The sequence below is a fragment of the Triticum aestivum genome, chromosome 4A (genome assembly GCF_018294505.1).
Source record: "Triticum aestivum cultivar Chinese Spring chromosome 4A, IWGSC CS RefSeq v2.1, whole genome shotgun sequence".
NCBI lineage: Eukaryota > Viridiplantae > Streptophyta > Magnoliopsida > Poales > Poaceae > Triticum > Triticum aestivum.
In genome coordinates this window covers 613,721,338-613,740,247 of record NC_057803.1, presented here as the reverse complement: position 1 = coordinate 613,740,247, position 18,910 = coordinate 613,721,338, and the positions used below count along the sequence as shown (strand labels likewise).

The window sequence follows — 18,910 nt, the reverse complement described above, 5'->3', positions numbered from 1 at the left end:
ATAATAATAATGCTTTTATTATTGCCTCTAGGGCATATTTCCAACATCTTTTATATCTAAATAGGGGCACCCCACTAGCTGATTTTCCTGAATCCTCATGCAGCCACGTCATCCGAATTTTTATAGCCGTTGATTGAATATAGTTCAAGAGATTGCAGCCGTCAGATCATGTTTTGTGCAATTTACCGAGACTTGCCACCGCTAAGTGGAAAATAACGATTCGATTCTTCGATTGCACTGTCCCCGCTCAAGTTTCGTACGTGGGCTAGGGTTGGATCTGTCGCTGTTGGGTTGGCTCCCGAAACCAACATATGGTATGTGGGCTGTAGCCCATGCCTGTTAGGTTCCCACTTACGGTCATCTACCATGCGCCCGCGACTCTCATCCCCGTCGTTATCTCTTCCACCACCGCAACCGTACCTCTCATATGCCAGATGAAACTGCAGCATTAATCAGCCACATTACGGCCCCTCCGTTACCCTGCAATTGATGAAGAATCGCTAGATTTAACTCAGTGGGCATCGCCTTTGCGTTTAAGTGCTGCCATCCTCTCGCAAGACCGTCGATCTGCCTTGCCTCCGATGACACCCTGGCTGTTGGGTCGCAGGTCGGGCCGCGGTTCAATTTCCGAGCACCCATATCTTCCAGCAAGACAGAGTTGAGTCGACCTGCGCGCATTGTTGCTCTCCTCCAGACCTCCTCCGCCAGGCCGTCCGGTCCGCCTCGACCCCAAATTTTCTCTGAGTGATGAGAGGCTGGCTGCTGGTCCGCCGTTCCATTGCCAGCCACCCGCTGGTGCTCTCATCCGAACCTCCTTCGCCATGCTTGCCTGTACGTCTCGCCTCTTGATCTTTCTATGAGTGTTGGGACCGCCTCTTGATGTCTCTATGAGTATTCGGACGCGGGTTGGGCAGCCGTCCTTTGTCCGACCATCCTAGATCGTCGAGAAAGGCAGCCGTTGAGTCCTTTGTGTGTCGCTGCTCTGCTCCGAAAGCCGTTGGGGGCAGCGAGAAGCCCGACTAAATCAGCAACGATGATTTCCATAGGGAGTGCACCTTCAGGATGATCACATCAGCATACCAGGTGAGCATCGATGCGCTTACATTCATCTGCGAGATGGTGAATACCGCGGTTGACATCATTATGTGTGGCATGTCGTTCATATTATTCTTTTGCAGTTGCTTCCCACTGGCCACACCGCAGTGTACATCATCGGATGCTACCATGCCGCACGCCTCTGATACTCTCCTGTCTCCAGGCACATGTCCGTGCATGGACTTCACCGGGTTGCCTTTTCACTTGAACATGTGGTAGCAAATATGTTCTTAGATAGAAGTGCTCTTCTCAATAGGTCATTATATACCAACAGAAATTTGACGCCTTCAAATTTGAAGGGATGCTAAATTATTATTGTGCACATCTACGTTGTGACCTCTTCTCTATGTGATTTTGCTTTCTTTGCTCACATCGCGCATTGGCGAAATGCACCGTGTTCTTCCCTCGCTGTTTTTCCTTGCTTCTATTTGTTGATAGCTGAGTGTGGCGAAAATATTAATAGATAAATTGTTTTCTTGCTCGGATAAAAAAAACCAATGCCAGTGCTTTGAATTAAAAACAAATAGTTTCATTTTTATATTGTGGTTAAGGTTTAATTTTGGACCTTATAATACTTTGATATACTATTCGTTTTGGAATATAAGATTAGTTTGCATCCGTGAAGAGGGGATATTTGACAGGCAGATACAATTAACTTTTATGGCCAAAGTCAGTAATCATCATGCCTTATGTGGCAAATGTGACCCATTCATTATTTGTTTGTGAGATCCCATAATTGAGGTCAGAATTTTATTTTCCACTAATTTCTTTGAATGCTCAATGCAAATTTGGAGACTTTTTTCCACTGTTTCGTTGGAAGATCCTCTATATAAATTTAGTGTTCAATATAATGCAGCTGCTCCATGTTTCAGTATATAGTGTTTCACTTAGTTTTTTTATAATACTTCTATGAATATATATATATATATATATATATATATATATATATATATATAGATATATTATTGTTGGCCCACTTTTTTGTATATGATAGTTGTAAACTTAAAGATAGCCATTTTGTGTTTAACAGAGTTCCAAATTAATTGTGGTGATTTTTCATATAGAGTGCCAATTGGAAAGTTATTCTCTTATGCAGTCACTGCTCTTAAGTGATGATTATTTTTTCACATTATGAGGATGATTTTTCATATAGAGTGCTAGGGATCAAGATAAATTGTACCATTGTGCCGAATTTTACAAGTATTCAAACCACTTTTTTGTTCGAATGCTTTAGTGTTATTTCCTTTGTATTAGAGACTTCTTACACATGAGAATAATTTTGCGCCAGTGCCAATCCCCGAGTTAGCTAGCAAATGTTTTTTCTTTACATTCTTTCCATGTTACTATTTTTCTATAATTTCTACATGTAATCCTATAAATAGGCGTATTTTCATTTCTTTTCGCAGCAACGCGCGGGGTATCATCTAGTTCCTTTTATTTTGGGTACGGTGTAAAAAAAGGCATCCCAACTGCACCGTAGGATCAAAAGTTGTGTGGTAGTTAGGATATTTGTTGGCAGTTTCTCTCCGACAAACGTTCGCCAGCTAATATTATATAAAAGCAACCGCTTACATTTCTCTCAACTCTATATCTTCCTCCATATCAACTCTATATAGGAGCCCCATATGCCAACTATGGAGCGCCCGCACACAGTTGCAGCTGCTATCTCTCTACTTCGCTCGGCCAGATCCGTCTTGTTCATTGCGGTGCTGCCAAGAACATAGCTGTAACGAATCCCCTCCTCCCGCTGGTTCATATGAAGCCTAGATTTGTTGGGGAAATAGGCGTAATGGACCCGATCTGTGCAGATTATCTTATGTTTTCTAGACGTTACGTTGGAATGTTCTATCTGGATCCTTCGTTTCCGTCTCATATACACCTCTTAATAAATCTGTTAAAAAAACAACGTAGTAGTTCGGATGAGACGTTTTGGCACATGGGAGTGGGCGCTCCTGATTTTTAAAATGTATTTTAAACATATTTTGAAATGTTAAAAAAATCTGAACAAAAATTGGTGTGTACATCTTGATATTGTACATGCTCATAAAGTCGTTTCGCGAAAAACAGTAGGATTTGTTTTTCTGTTGAGAAGGTGAATAAACTGATTATGCAAAATGGCTTTTCTCAGGGTGTTATATAAATCTGTTCTTCTGTTGTTATTCTGCGTTTTGCATTGTGGATCATCTTTTTTATAGTACAAATAATTTCATGTAAATAGAGAGGATAGATGTTCATGTGCATGTTGAAAATAGAGAGGAATGTCCATATGCAGATTTACACTAGTAATCGTGGGAACGGATTTGGGTTTGGATCACTTGAGTTTATTAGATTGGATGGTAAACAATCGGAGTGCTCTGTAACAAAAAACCACTCAGGTGCTCTTCAGAACACCATGCGTAAAATTTACAGAAACGATCATTTGCACGTCGCTCAATGTTCACCTAAATTTGAAGGAAACTACTGATTCTGACTTCTTAGGAAGCGAAGAGTGAGCGCGTGATATATACTGCCAGTTATATGTACGTATTATTAGAACTTATAAGTCATACCTTGCCCATCACAAATGGTGCCCTGTACTCCACCGGTAACATTCTCTCCTCCGTCAGAATATGCACAATATCTGCTGTAGTGGGCCTATTGTCTGCTTTAAAATCTGCACATCTTATTGCCAATTTGATGCATGCATCCACCTGATCCCATTCTGCTGATGGGCATGGTGACGTTGTTGTGTTTATCCATTTCCTCCAATTCGTATTTACCTACCGAATCAGAATATAAGGATATAATTTATGGTGGTAGATAAATAAACTATACTAAAGTAATTAAGATGGAAATTGTCACTGATACAGAGGAATAATTTTCTTGCCATCTCAATAAATTGTGTGGCATCATTCATGTCACGAAATTCGTAGTAACCGGTATATCCAGCCATAATCTCTATTATTATGATACCTAAACTGTAAACATCATACTTTTCACTTACTTGGCTGTCCCAGAACTCTGGTGGCCTGTGCCTACTGCATGGTACAAGCAGTTTAATGAAACACCATGTCAGTCTCACCATGAAAAATACATAGATTCAAGCCTGAAGTGTTCTACTTACAGTGTGCCTGTACATGACATTATTGCATTTGTTCCGATGAGCTTTGATTGTCCAAGCTCCCGAATTTTCGGCACCAGGGACTTGTCTAGTAATATATTTCTGGGCGTTAGATCTAGATGGAAAATTGGAGTTCTCAATCCCCGGTGAAGGAAATGTAGACCTTCACAGATCCCCTTTATTATGTTGTAACGGGTTCGCCAGTCATGGTCACGAGATACTTAAGCAGGAGCAGAACAAGAGAGAAATTGAAATGAGGGAATTAGTTTTAGTTAGACACAAAAGATACAGCCTGACATTGAACTGCATCTTACCTCCGAGATAGTTTCCAAGAGTTCCACCCTCCAAGTATTCAGAGCACAGAATTCTGCTGGTATATAGAGAAAATCGCAGCTCACCTTTGTACTCAACAAATTTACGCTGTGTTCCACAATAATAACCAACTAGACGTACAATATTTGGGTGGTCGATCCTCATAATGTTAGCAGAATCATTTGCAAATGTCTTCTCTTCGTATTCTAGATCCTCATGAAGCAATTTCACAGCAACCTCTTCTCCGTTGTAAACTCCCTGTCAGACATGGCGTAATGGTTGCCATATGTTATGGAACTGTCAATTTAATCATCCCTGGGGTCTTAGGGCATTTCTAACCGATCCCTTATAACCGGTTAGAGAACTAGAACTGTGATTTTACTCCTCTAACCAGGACCTAGCCGATCCCTTATCCGCCGTAAGGGGGTAAAATTGTACTCCTCTCCCTAAAAATCTCCTTATATTTACTCGGCCGCTTGGCGGCTGAGTAAAAGCCGTGCCTCTCCTCCACTGCCTCCCCCTTCCCCTCCCGCGTTGCATCTGCTCAGTGCTGCCCCTCCCACCCCCGTCAACGCCCGCCTGCCTCCAGGGATGCTCAAGAGGCTCCGCCGTTGTCCCCTACCGCTTGGATTTGTGCCGCCTCGTCCCATGGCCGGCAAAAAACGCTGGATCTGCGGCTACTGCCGTCGCCGCCGGATTTGGCGATTCCGGCCGCTGGTGGTTGCGCCTTGCCATGGATTGGCCGGAAAGCGGACCGCACAGCCCCCACAACCCCTTCGTGTCGCATGCAGGTACCAGCTCCTCCTCTAGCCACTCAAATATCTCCCGTCAGAGGTTCACTGGCAAATACACGCCTGGCCGTCGCCCGGGCTCGGCGCTGGCACAGCAGCTCGCCGCTGCCGGTCATATAATGCGACGACTGCATGCGGCAGGTTGTGCGTTGAGTTTCTACCACGCCGCAACATCCCAGATGAGTGTTCTTCAAATGCAAAAACGATGAGGTATGTGCTTGTTTTGATTCGGTTCTTCACCGGATTCGGCGGAATTTCGGTAGCTAATTGGTGCTCATCTATGTGTGTAAGATGATGGATGCAAGTTTTGGTATTGGAAAGAAGAATACATCAATATATTGATAGCGCGAAAATTACTAGATGTTTGTGCACTTGTTGCTAGAACTGAGGGTAGAGATGAGACTAGATATGAGATTAGAGATGAAATTAGATGCGAAGCAACGTCTACTTTAGAATCGAAGAAGAAAGAAGTGTTGAAGATTGAGAATCCACATATCAACAATGAAGATATAGAGAAGATATTAATCCAACTTGTGGGAGCAGTTAGGGAAGTTGGAAATCTTCTAAAATGTCTAATTGCAGTTCTTGTTTTATTTGGTCTTGCTCTTGTGACGAAGAATTGGTGAATTATGTACTCCAATATCATTGAATGAAATAAAAGGTAAGGAAATGTGTTTCGGTGGCCGAATATGTGATGCAAATGAAACAAAATTACTCCACTAAGTTTAGGGGGTCGGCTAGAAACGGCCAAAACTCAGTGGAGTAAATTTACTCCACTAAGGTTTACTCCGTCGTTTTACTCCTCTATTTTTAGGAGATCAGTTAGAGTTGCCCTTAGGCTGTTAGACAACATCACATGGTTTGGGCTAAGCTCATTAATAAAGAGACATGCAGTCGCAGAAAAGAGAAGCAACTTTCGCGCTAGGGCAACAGGACCAAGCTCGTCTCGCGTCCGGCAGCAGGACCGTGTCCGCTCGCGCCCGGCAGCAGGACCATGCTCGTCTCGTGCCCGATGCGGCAGGACAGGTCGATGGAAGCTAGTTTACCACGGGGTCTGCTCATCTTTTGGGTTGGGGTAGCGGCGGGTATTGAGTGAGGTGTTGTCGAGGTCTAGGATGCCGGTACGATTGCCCTAGTGGTGGTAGCGTGGTGCTGCCCGGCGGCCATGGCCGTGTGGGCGGCGTGGTAGCCGGGGTGAGGCGTTTGGTGACGGCGAGTGTTGGCCAGGGTGAAAATCTGCTCTATCTTCGGACGGACCGGTGGCGGCGTCGCTCGTTCCCTTCTTGAAAGCGTCGTCACGGCTCTCATTGCCCGTCATGTGGCTCCTAGGGAAACTCCGATCCTCAGATCACGTGGTGGCGGCGCTCCGGTGTCATAACCTTTCTGAAGGCACCGTCTTGAAGCTCAAGGTTCATCGTATGTGGCTTCATTTCTTCATGATGGCATGGTCACTATTGGAGTCCCCGGTTGCTCTTGTAGTGCTTGGGGTCGTGTTGTTGCGCTCAGTGCCTATGTATCCTGGCTTGGGTGTGTGCATGTGTGGTGGTGGCGTGCGTTTGTACTGGGTTGTTGTCGGTCGTTGCTTTATATATAAAGTGGGGCGGAAGCCTTTTCGGTAACATATTGCAATAACCAGATTTGGAACTATTTGGATTTTCAAACGGGAACTTCTAATGGGCGGTTAACCTCCCATTTAGTTTAATTGGTCACCATCCTTTAATTAGCAAAAATATGATTTGTTTAGGGACATTTTTGTGACTCGAAGGCCCTTTAATTAGCAAAAATTTGCTCACATCATAGACATTATATCTGAATTCGAGAGTTCAAAATGAATATTTGACTAAACACGTCCGAATTATAACCGGTCTCCTATTGGCTTTGTCAGGACGAGTTTAAAACAAAAAATGAGCGAAAGAGAGTTTTAAAACTAGAACCACATGAATATGTTTAAGGGGATTTTTATTCCATGAATTCCATTACTAGCTCCATTTAATCATGTTTGCTACTATCTACTTTTTTTCTGTTATGTGTTTATTTTCAATCTCAACCACAATAATACTCATGTGGTTTGGGAAACCCCCTGTGTGTTCGTTTCAACCAATAATAAGATTGCTCTAACGCAGTATCATTGCTATGTAATACACATATATCTTATCTCTGTACCTTGTAAACTTTTCCATAGGCCCCACGTCCGATCAGCAGCTCATCCGAGAACCCATTTGTAATTTTCTCTAAATCATAAAAATCTATAGTAGACATTGGTGTATCCTCCATAATGATATCTCAGTTGGTGTCTGATCTGGATGGTGCAGGAAACCATGCGTAAGACAAGACAAATATACACCTTTGACAGCAATAACGACAAAGAACAACGGCCAGTCGAGTTGTGTTGTTCATGAGTATAACTAAGTTGAGATTTCAGACAGAGGTAGCAGCTAGCATAATTACCTCGAGATGAGATCTTGACGCACACCCGGGCGACGGAGAAGTACTAATTTCCCAGGAAGAAGAACGCACTAATTACCTGGAGGGCTTGAGGATCGTGGTGCTGATCCTTATTGTCCCCCAGATGCCGAAAGAAGCATTGGTCGGCAGAGCTGCAGTTGGAAGAGATGAGATATATGGATGCAAGAGTTAGTTGGGAATGGAGATGAGATGGAAAAAATTTAGTCAGCTCCCGCCATCATATATACTTCCTCCGTTCGGAATTACTTGTCGCAGAAATGAATGTATCTAAACGTATTTTACTTCTAGATACATCCATTTTCGAGACGAGTAATTCCGAACGGAGGGAGTACTATTCTGGATGATGCAATTCAGACCTAATAGTGCGTGACATGATGATCGATCATGGCCCCCAACAACTTGTATGGAAAAAATCAGTCTTGAGGTTGGTCCCAACTTCTATGGAATCGGTCTTGAGGTTGCTGAATTCTTTTGTACTCCCTCCGGTTTGTATTACTTATCGCTCAAACGAATGTATCTAGCACTGAAATGCTTTTAGATACATCCATTTAAACGACAAGTAATATGGATCGGAGGAAGTACCAAACTTGTATTATAATCTGTTGTACGAAAATTGCCACGAAAGCATACAAAAGTTAACTATCAAAGGAAAAAAGAACTGGTTGAAAAAGCTGCATCTGCCTGCTTTCGGATCATAGTAGAACCAATAGAAAAGGTTCTTTACCTGCTGAACTTATTTTGCAATTTTATACGGACAAGAAACAACCTAAACTGCTTATGAATCATCAGAATTTCAGACACATATTGCATGATCTTTGCGCACCCTTTCCTCCAGGAATGCGTGGCAAACTAGGTCCAACAGGTTACAGCACCCAGCAGTTTAAGATGAACTAAGCAAGTAAAACACCACACTGGGTGAGACACCCCCCGGCCCCGCGTCGCTCCGCTTGGGGCGACTCGGGAGGCGACAAAACCCTAGCCGCCAGTCCTCCCACCCCTCCTCCTTCCCCCCTCGTCGCCGCATGAGGAGGCCTCCGGCGAACTCCGCGTGGCCACAAAGGACGGCGGCGGCGAGGATCTGGCTGCTCCCGCGCGGAGGGCTTCGGGTGCCGAGGCGGCGGCCTCAGGCGGTGAGGCAGCGCCGTCTTCTTCAGCGAGTGGCATCGCAGGTCTTGCCCCAGTGTCTCCTCGGCCGTGTGGGCGGCGAGGGACGGCGGGAGTTGTCGGTCGTAGCGGGTGGTGCGTCCTCCTGGCTCGCGTCCGGATCTGAAGGCGGCCTTCCCCCCCCCCCCCCCCCCCTTCATGCCGGATCTGGTCGTCGGTGGCCTTTCGTCGCGGGCGTCGGTGAAGGTGGACTGCCAGGAGTCGCGAACTTGGACCGGGAGAAATCCTTGGCTGGTTCTCTGGCCACGGCAGCAGCGACACCGGTCGGTGTCGTTCCCATCCTCGGAGGCATCGTCGAGGTTCGGTTCCTCTCCCTCCCGCTTCTTTCCCGGGAGAAATCCCGTGTCTTGCATAGACTGGACGGCAACGGCGCGGCGTGCGTCGCCTCCTTCCTGAAGGTGCCGTCTTGGGCAAGGTGGGAGCGTGCAGTGGGGCATCATGGTGGCTGCGTCTTCGGTGAGGGAGATGGAACATGGTGCTTTGTTTCTGAATTAGTGAAGCTCGGCATTCCTTATGATTTGTTCGGTTGCCGGTCAATTTTTGCTTGATTGGCATCATTGCCTTGGGCAGGGAGGGGATAGGGGTCCTCACTAGCAACTGCTCGATGTAGTGCCACGAACAGGGCTGATTTCTGTGGGCCTGAGCTAATTCCAATTATGGTGCTCCATCTCTTTTCTATGTATGTTTGTTCAATGTCAGCTCCCTTGTGCAGTTTTTCCTCTTCGTGCTTGTATCAGAGAGCCTCGATGTGGATATCCTTCGGGTTTACTTCGTGCAGCGGCAGGTCGGGCTGAGTATCCCCCTTGGTGGCCGGAACCTTGTCCGTTCTTTGCTCTAGGGCGAGCAATTCCATCTTCCTGCGGTCCGGCGCCTTTTGAGCCAAGGCGAGGGGCAGGGGTCCCCACTGGATTTGAAGAACAGCGGCACGGTGTCCACCTTCCTGGGTAGATGAGGGCGCGGTCCTTTGTAGTTGGGCATTGGCGCCGTCTGATGTTCTTCTCTGTTCGCTCTTCTGGGACAAGTTCACTCGGAAGACTCCGTCGACTACAAGCTAGTGCTTATTTAGAATTCTTGTGGAGGACAATTTGGAACAAGTTAGATACGACATACACCATATACACCTATAACAACATAGGATTAATGAAAACAAGGTGTGATGCTGCTAGGAGTAAGGCAGGAAATACAGATCTGCAAGCTCAAGCAGAGAAGATCCGCCAGCCTCTTCAGGGTAATCCTCGAATTGTACTTTGAAACAACCAAGACATTCTGGACAGAGCATGAACGCACAAAGAAAGAACAAGCAGAAGGATGACGTTGTCTGATTTATTCTAAATGTGTTCTATTATTTTGACCGTAAAAATGTGTTCTATTATACAAGCGTGATTTTTATCATTAAGTTAAAATGGCGGTACTCTGTCATTAAATCTTCTGAATTTCTGAGGCTGAGGGCAAAGACAGTAGATTTGGTTAATGGAAACATGTAAGAGTTTCAGACATAAGATCTTGAAATTCAAGAGGTAAACTAGGAGTGAATTGCAATCAGTGTCAGCCACGGAGTACACATCAATTTAAGCCCAATCCAGCACATGTATAGTATTTGCGAGGGCTCAGGAGCTAAATTAAAATTTAAATGCCCAATCCATTCCGAGAGATACAGGAGTCGCTGAGCAGGGAGGTTTACCTAGCGCCTACGTTACACGGATACTTCAGAAAGTGCGCGTATCCTGCCGGATACTGCCCCGATACTCAGATACTGCCCGATACGTATCCCGTAAGTATCCTGTGATTTATTGATTTTAAAAAAAGAAAATAGTGTTTGATACCTCTGGGATACGTTTTGGATACGGCAACCCCTTCGTTCGACGTATAAAAATGAAAACTCCTCGATCCCCTCCTAGCGCCGCCGCACGTCATCAATTCGCAGCTGGCCACCTCGTCCCCTCGACTCTTTGGAGCAGGCGAGCAGCCACAGCCCGCAGGTCTCCAACTCTCCATAACTCTCAGCTCCAGTCCTCTCCTCTTCTTCTCCAACTCTCCGTCCAATCGACGCTGATCGGTCGCCGGCTCGTCGCCGGCAGAAGACATCCGTGTCTCCCTTGCAGGAGGTATGTTCTCATCTCCCTCTCTTTCTCTGATCTCTCTTCTCCATCTCCTTCTCTGAATTCTGTACGTAGGTGTTTTAGGTTCAGATTTTAAGATTAGATCAGTTTGACTAATCTGTTTTCGTAATCTCCTCCTTTTACTGTGCAGATCGGCCATAGGGTCTTCTTCAGTTAGAAGTGACGCAGGTAGTGGAGGTCGCGTGGATGCAGTCCATGTATTGGCTACTGCTCGTGTGATTCCGGAAGATGATAATGAGAAGAAGCCTTTGTGGAGGTACGTCCAGATGTTGGAAAATACTGGGAAAGGGAAAGGAGGCAACAAGAGATCCATGCAGTATTTGTTAAGCAATCGTGAAGACTTCAAGTTTTTTAATAAAACAGTGCATTTCCTATAAAAAAACTCGTTAGTTTTTCATATATTTAATAATTAATATGTATATACAGACGTATCCCCGTATCCTAGTTTTTAGAAAATTGCTGTATCGGGCGTATCCCCGTATCACGTATCCGATACGTATCCAAGTATCCGTGCAATGTAGCCTAGCGCTCCTCCACGGCCCAGAACCATCACACACATTGGCACATATATCTGGCGAATTCCGATCGCAACAAGTACACACCCATTATCTAAAACATGGTGGTGGTTCTGGAACCAGAATACATGATGCCTACTCAATTGGCAACTACTTTTTGTGACCAGCGGCTCTTTTCTGGTTAACCCCGGCGTCACCAAAACACTTCGTCTCAACAAATTAAAATACCACTAATCCAAGGAGGCCGGTCCCGGAAAGAAAACAAGATATTGGTTAACATAGCTCAGCAGCGGTCGATGCTGATTTTCGCATTGCTGACAATCGGCAGAAGTTGCTCTAGCGTGCGGACCCTTGAATCTTCCTTTCGGCAGTAGATTATGATTCTCTCGATGCAAGGGTAGCCCGATGAGGGTGCTACCCTCGATGATGACGATTCAGAATCCTTGCATATAATACATTCCTCCTGCGTATTGTCAAAATGAAGGCAGTACCATTGGTTAGTGGTTCCACTATCCTAAGATATTAGTAGCATAATCAGAATGAGGTCTTAAAACACACCTGGAATGCCAGATGTTGGAGCAGTGATGTCCCAGGAGAAGGTAGTTATTTGGAACCCGTGGGAGAGCTAGTTGGGGGCCCGTGGTGCTCAAGATCGATGATGTGGTGCTGATAACCCGTCAATTTTGGATCCAATTCGGGATTTTTCTTGGGAAGTGCCGGGAAGAAATTATATCCTAGCTGGCTCCCAGATGCAGAAAGATACAGGGGAGAGATGAGACGTTGATGCAGCTAGTTGGGCAGGGAGAAGGTTTGTCAACTCTAGCAGGTACCTGTTGTCATTTATATTCCGGACGAAGCCATTCCATTGGGATTTTAATATTCCATGAGCATGACATGATAACCGAAGACATTAGCCAAATCAGTTCTTAACAAAAAGTCAGAGCTTCTTCTAATTTTTGGAGAAAAAATAAATACAAGTACAGATGCAAGTAGCCAACAAAAATGAAAAACAACGTGCAATGAGCAAATTTACTATACTGCCCAATGATCCTAGCGATTTGCATCGAATTCTATTTGAAGTGTGTTGTACTCAACTTATTTTATAATCTGCTCTAAACAACAGCACAGAGAAGTTAGTCAAGGTATTTTAGTATTTCCATTTTACTTTCTCATGGTTGATACGAATACACATATAAAGGATTCAATTAGCTAAAAGAAAAATAAACAAAAACTGGATCCACCTCAGTGGTAAACGCAACCTGTTTTGATCTTTTGGATCACGGTGCAACCGATCAGAACGAAAATACAACCATTATTATATAGCTACAACCAAGCAGAGATTTCTTTTTCTTTTTTGTCGAAAGCACAATCAGACTAACACACCCCGCAAGATTGAGTAGTAAATAAAGAAGAAAGAAAGAAAGAAGGCAGTAACTACCTGAAGGAAAGCTGGAGGCATTGAAACCAGGCCTCCATAGTTTAGTTTGGAGATGCAGTTACTTGGACATGGAGACGAGGATGTTCGGTGACATTAAAACTATGGCATTAGCATCTGCAAACATCAATTACTCCTCTATATCCATGCTCGTCGCCCATTTAAGTTGTGGTCTCATGCACACTAGCTACATCTGCAAACCTACCAGGCCCTAACCAAGATCCAATCTACTCGGCTCAGTATTTAAATGTGAGTGCAGCCAGAGACAGAAACATCTCTACCAACAAGTTGAAAACAACAATGACATGAACAAAGCGGAAACGATTGGACTCATTTTGCATCATCTCAGCCCACTCTTACCTCCAGCACTGCAATGACGATGCAAGCAGAAGGCCAAATGGTTTGGGGCTTGCAGCTCCAAGTTGTGTATATGTTACTACCTCTGTCCCTAAGTATAAGATGTTTTTGCAGTTCAATTTAAACTGCAAAACGTCTTATATATTTAGAAACAGAGGAAGTACCTGTAAGGGCTCAGACAAATCTATACCAACAATAACAATGATAAAACCGTGTAACACCTGACTGACTGCATCACAACGGAAACACACCATCCAAAACAGAACAGGGGAATCTCCCAGCACATGGAAACTGGGTCTGGTTCTGAAAAAGCAGATACAGCTAGGTTCCCAAGAGCAGATACCAAAGAATACAAATAATATTCAGGAAAATACATGACTTGTGGAAACTGGCGCACATCAATGCCACGGCCGCAAATGGTATCCATCATCTTGTGGTTACAGTGTTTTAAGACCAATTCGCATGCATGATGTTTGACTAGACAATAGTATTTTACCCACCCCGACATTGTGAAATCAGACCATAGAAAGTCTACTACCCACAAAACACTAAAAGGAGGCCATTCCATTCAAAATGTATGCACGTTAATCACGCCTTTAGCACTGCCTTGTGGATCATCGTCTCCTTGTGTATTTGGTGGCAGCTCTTCTCTACCAGGTCCAGGAGCTTCTCCAGGTTTGACGCCCACGAGTTGAGCACCCCGTTGCTGTCCTGGGCTGTCCGGAAAGACACAATCCCCATCGGTCTGTCGATCTTGGCAATCAGGGCCTTTGAGTTCACCATGTCCGAGATGTGCTTCTCTGCCTCCTGTACAATGACAATTTGGAACAAGTTATTAGATACTGCATACACCATATATACCTACATCAACAGAGGATTAATGAAAACAAGGTAGTGCAGTGCTGCTAGCTGAAGGTAGGAAATACAGACCTGCAAGCTCAGGCAAAGAAGATCCGCCAGCCTCTTCAGGGTAATCCTCGAATAGTACTTCGAAACAACCAAGATATTCTGGACAGAGCATGAACCGAAGATCAATTGACAAACACAAAGAAAGAACAACAAAATAAACATATAGTGAAAGCCAAGAAACGCAATACATGCTCAATGATCCTCAGCTTCAAATCCTCCGCAGCTTTCGTGCCTAAAGCTCCTCCAAGGAGATTCTTCTCGTTCTCGTATTCATCCTTGAAGAATTCCCACAACTTTGTCCACTGGATCACCTCCATGGTAACAACTTGCTTCAGTAGTAATCTGTTTCCACACAAACATAAGAAGTGAGCATTAGGTAAGGCATGTCAGGTGTAAATCAGATATTCTAAACTTCAAAGGCATGCAATGGTACCTGAAATTTGGGATCTCAGAAAGGTTTTTATCCTCTAGTGTAGCATTGAGAAGGCTTGACTGCATTGGATCATGAGGTGCCAGCACCAAGAACCAACAGATCTTCCTAAGAATCTACAAATGGAATCAGGCAGTCAGATAAAGTTAGGTATGCACAAGGCACACGTGCAATCACAGAGAGGTGAGTGAGAGATTACCGGTGTCCACTTTGCTGGATCCTCTTTTATTGATGGAATTTCATAGATCGACTTGTAGCAACGGCAGATTTCCAGGTAATCATTGTTATGTGAGTAATAGCTGAAAAGAGACAATAAGAAATCACGATTGACAACCAAATATGTAAAATACTCAACAGATTGAGAAATTCAACTATCAATCAAGCAGTTCAAACTGGGAATCTATTTCCACCTATCAAGCAGTTCAAATAGGGAACTAAAGCACAATAATAGCTTGACTTCACAATTGTAGCCCCTAAATCAGATATTGTTGCAATCTACAGGTAGGCATTCAAGCAGTATCCATGGCATGACCATGCAAATTGAACATATACATGTAGGATACCTAACAGGAAAAGGCAGAATTTTGAACAAGCTTGCTAATGATAAACAGATCACAGGTTGCAGTGATGACAAACAAATGTCAGTGGAAGGATTGAAGTATATGACAATTTTTTAAGTATGTTGTCTTGATTGTCCAGACATACATTAACATTATGTTCCGTAATTACTGTTATTATCAAGTAAACTAAACATTATGATATTTACTTTGTCTACTAAAAAAGTTGCAATAACTTGATACATATTACAAGAAAAGATATTTGAACTTATCATGGTTAAGAAACACTAAGAAGAAGAACCGCATACCGAATCATCAGTTCATAGTAGATGCGCTTCAGTTCTAAGAGTGAAGGTACATCTGCAGGGGCTTCCTGAACCATATTATCACCTTCCTTTGGTTTCTTTTTGTCCTTTGATGTATCAGCATCAAAGACCCTAGGGCTAATCTTCCTGGATAAAATTTGTGCGCGCACATAATCTTGACGATCCAGGCACAGACGAACCTGCAGCCACGATATAGAAAGGTTTCTCATGAATGCAATCTTCTCGGTGACCCTTCAAAGTTCTATTATTGCCAGTTGGCAACATACCTGCTCCAGAATGAATGCAAGTTTCTCTGTCTTGGCCATCGAGCCAAATGTTTCAACCTGAGGATCAAATTGTTAGCTGAGAAAAAAGTTAAAAGGATGCTGGAGAAGAGCACCAGCAAAATAAGCACGTCATGATTATAGTGGATGAACAGTTTATCAAGAATTCTAATGCGCGGGCAAACTTACAGCAACTTCCTGCATGATTTCAGCAGCTTCATCAATCTTTCCCTGTTCCTCTTTGATTTTTGCAAGTCTTTTGATCAATCTAGCTCTCTCTATCTCCACATATATCTACAGTGCATGCTCAAGAATGAGTTTATGGGAGACAAGAAGTATTACAGGAGTAAACAATAAAAAGTAGTCGTTCTTCTCACTTTTCCAGCAGCGACGCTGCTCAATGTTTTGATAAGCTCAATACGTGTTTCCACGTCTGGTGTCACATCAATGTACTCCATCGCTTTCTGAACCACAGCAGTAATAGCCTGCATATAATAAAGAACAAGAAGGTGAGATATGTGCATAACTCAAAACCAAAAGCAAATGGCAACATCAATTGCAGACACAAGAGTGCTTAACTGCTAATGGCATATTGTCCAATCAGTCAAAAAATAAGATGAATGATGAACATTAAGCAGAAGATACATGGTCTAACAAAAGATGGTCTTACTGTTTTGGGGAGAGAGAGAGAGAGAGAGAGAGAGAGAGAGAGCTGTAGTAAAACAGTTATTTAGTGAATCAGACCATGCAATCACTTCACCATTCTGATTTAGTGCTTTGTGATAAAGTATCGGTCAGAAGTAATTTTGTGCAAGTATGAAATGATGTAATTACTGAACCCGCTGTCGTGGTTAGAGTGACTTCACACACAAAAAATATTGCACACATGGGCATAAAAACAGCCACAAGGACAAACAGATCCTGCAAGTAAACGCTAACATCGATGTTGTTCAACAATGTCGGCACCTACAGTATATAAATACAAGAACTATAAACACAGAGTAGAAGAAAACTAATAATTAGGGTGCATGACTAATCTTGCTCCCTTGGCTGTTGATTGATGTCATACATGTGCTATAAATAAACAAAGAAAATAGAACAGTTGGCACTGAAACAGTCCATTAGAAACAGAAGGAATCAGTTAGCAACTCTAGAGTCCATTAAGACATGAAGTTTTACAATATTAGTGAACACTGCAAGGGAGTAGTGTTACTATGGAATATGGCATGCCCTCCTCGTGAGCCCTTATGGCAAAAAACATCCCATTACATAAAGGCAAGCAAGCTAAACAGAACATATTTGGGACCTACTTCCTTCACGCATATCCCCACTAACATATTTCTATTACATAAATCCCAATTTCTCCCTAAACAAACTATCTAGCTTCTCCGAACAACCAATTCTTACAACCCAAAAAGTAAATCGAACACATCAATCCAGCCAATTCTCTGAGAAGCTTTTCTGAGCATAATTCTACACATAAATCTAGGGTTAAGCATCTGGATCGAAGCTACAGGCTCAAGTTCGACACAATCTAAACGAAACGGAGAAGGGGGGATGATGAGCGGGGTGCGGCGAGCTAGCCGTACCTGCTTGAGCTGGCCCCGCCGCTTGGAGAGGACGACGATCTGGTCGTTGAGCGTCTTCCAGGCGGCGTCCTTGAAGCAGAGCTCGACGATGTCGACGGCGGCCTTCCGGGTGCCGGCCACATCCCCGGCGAGGCGGCACTGCTTCTCCGTGTTCAGGAGCGACTCGATCGCCGCGTCGAGGCTGCTGCTGCCGCCCTCCTGCACCACCAAAAATCACCGCCGTCACGCGCGCGGTCAAAGCAGATCAGATCGGAAACCCTAGGCCCGAGGGGATGGAACCCCGGGAAGCTCGGCGGCCGGGTGGGGGGAGGGGGAGGGGCGGAGGCGGGCGGGAGGGAGAGGGGGGGCTCACCATGGTCGGGATCTGGAGAGGAGGCGGCGACGGCGGCGTGGGTGGGCGGAGGAGGAGAGGGGACGGCGGCCGATTTGGGTTTGCTTGGGGGAGAGGTCTCGCTGGGTCGGGGATGGAGCGTGGGGTGAGAGAGTATAGTGGGGTGCTGAGCCGGGTCGGGCTCGGGCCCGGGCCGGGCGTCTTGGATGGCGAGGTCTGGACGGCCCAGATCCGGTGTCTGGTCGGTCTCTCGTCTTCGTCTACGTGCCGCCACGCAGGCTCGGCCGGAACCTCCTGTTTAGCGCGGTACGCGCTGGCTGGCGAACCAGCGAACGCCCAACGCGCACCCCTCACCCTCCCACCGCGCGCCCTTTTGTTTTGTTTTTTCTTTCGTCTTCAAAATAAGTCGGAATCTCAAAAAACCAATTTTGAACAAAACATAAAATGTCTGTGAATTCAAAATATGTTGATGGTTTCAAAACAAATAGTTGAAAAATTATAAAATATTCGTGACTTTGAAAAAAAATGTTTGTGAATTTTGAAAACCAGTCAGGAAATAAAAAATGTTCATGATTTGAATAAATGACCGCGTAATCAAAAATGTTCTTAAATTTGAAAAATAATTATGGATTCATGGGTTTAGAAAAATTCATGGATTTTATTAAATCATAAAATTCAACAAATGTTCGCGGATGCGAAAATTGCTCCCAGATATCAAAAAAGTTCATTGATTAAAAAATATTTGTCGAATCTAAAAATTATTCATGCATTTTGATAAAATACTCATCCAAATAAAAATGAAAAAAGCAGAAACCCAAAGAGAAAAACGCAAAAAAAGGTCTGGGAAGGTTACTTTCTCAAAACCAGAAAGGAGCTACTTGGGCCGCCCCAGTAGCGGCGAGGGGGGGCGGTACGCATTTGGTCACCATCGGTCGACCTAAGTGCTAAATAGGATCCAGGCCTCGTGGCTATTGACTTTAGATCCCTGCAGATTAAAAAACTGTGGAGATGTCTGCACAATGCCATTCCTTGTTTTATTGTTCTTGAACATCTGCACATCGAAAACAATTCACAATGACGGGTCTGAGCGGTGGGAACGAAGGGCATTAGTCATGCTTTGTTTAAATGTTTATGAGCGAAGGCAATCTCG

The 18,910-nt window shown here is 44.4% G+C and overlaps 1 protein-coding gene and 1 long non-coding RNA gene across 2 annotated transcripts; one reads left to right on the top strand and one right to left on the bottom strand.

Moving 5' to 3' along the window:
- The first annotated feature begins 10,748 nt into the window (after window positions 1–10,748).
- LOC123087574 (uncharacterized) lies at window positions 10,749–11,447 on the top strand. The gene is made up of 2 exons (XR_006441432.1): window positions 10,749–11,033; window positions 11,179–11,447. It is a non-coding gene; the product is annotated as an uncharacterized lncRNA (long non-coding RNA).
- A 2,170-nt stretch (window positions 11,448–13,617) lies between these two features.
- Window positions 13,618–18,085, bottom strand: LOC123087573 (26S proteasome non-ATPase regulatory subunit 12 homolog A). Its single transcript, XM_044509617.1, has 11 exons — window positions 17,782–18,085; window positions 17,430–17,627; window positions 16,218–16,325; window positions 16,030–16,134; window positions 15,844–15,900; window positions 15,560–15,756; window positions 14,894–14,993; window positions 14,698–14,810; window positions 14,453–14,606; window positions 14,286–14,363; window positions 13,618–14,162 (listed from the first exon to the last, which is right to left on the bottom strand). Exons 1-11 carry the CDS (start codon window positions 17,782–17,784, stop codon window positions 13,944–13,946), a joined length of 1,332 nt encoding a protein of 443 aa, XP_044365552.1. The 5' UTR covers window positions 17,785–18,085; the 3' UTR covers window positions 13,618–13,943.
- Window positions 18,086–18,910: the final 825 nt, after the last annotated feature.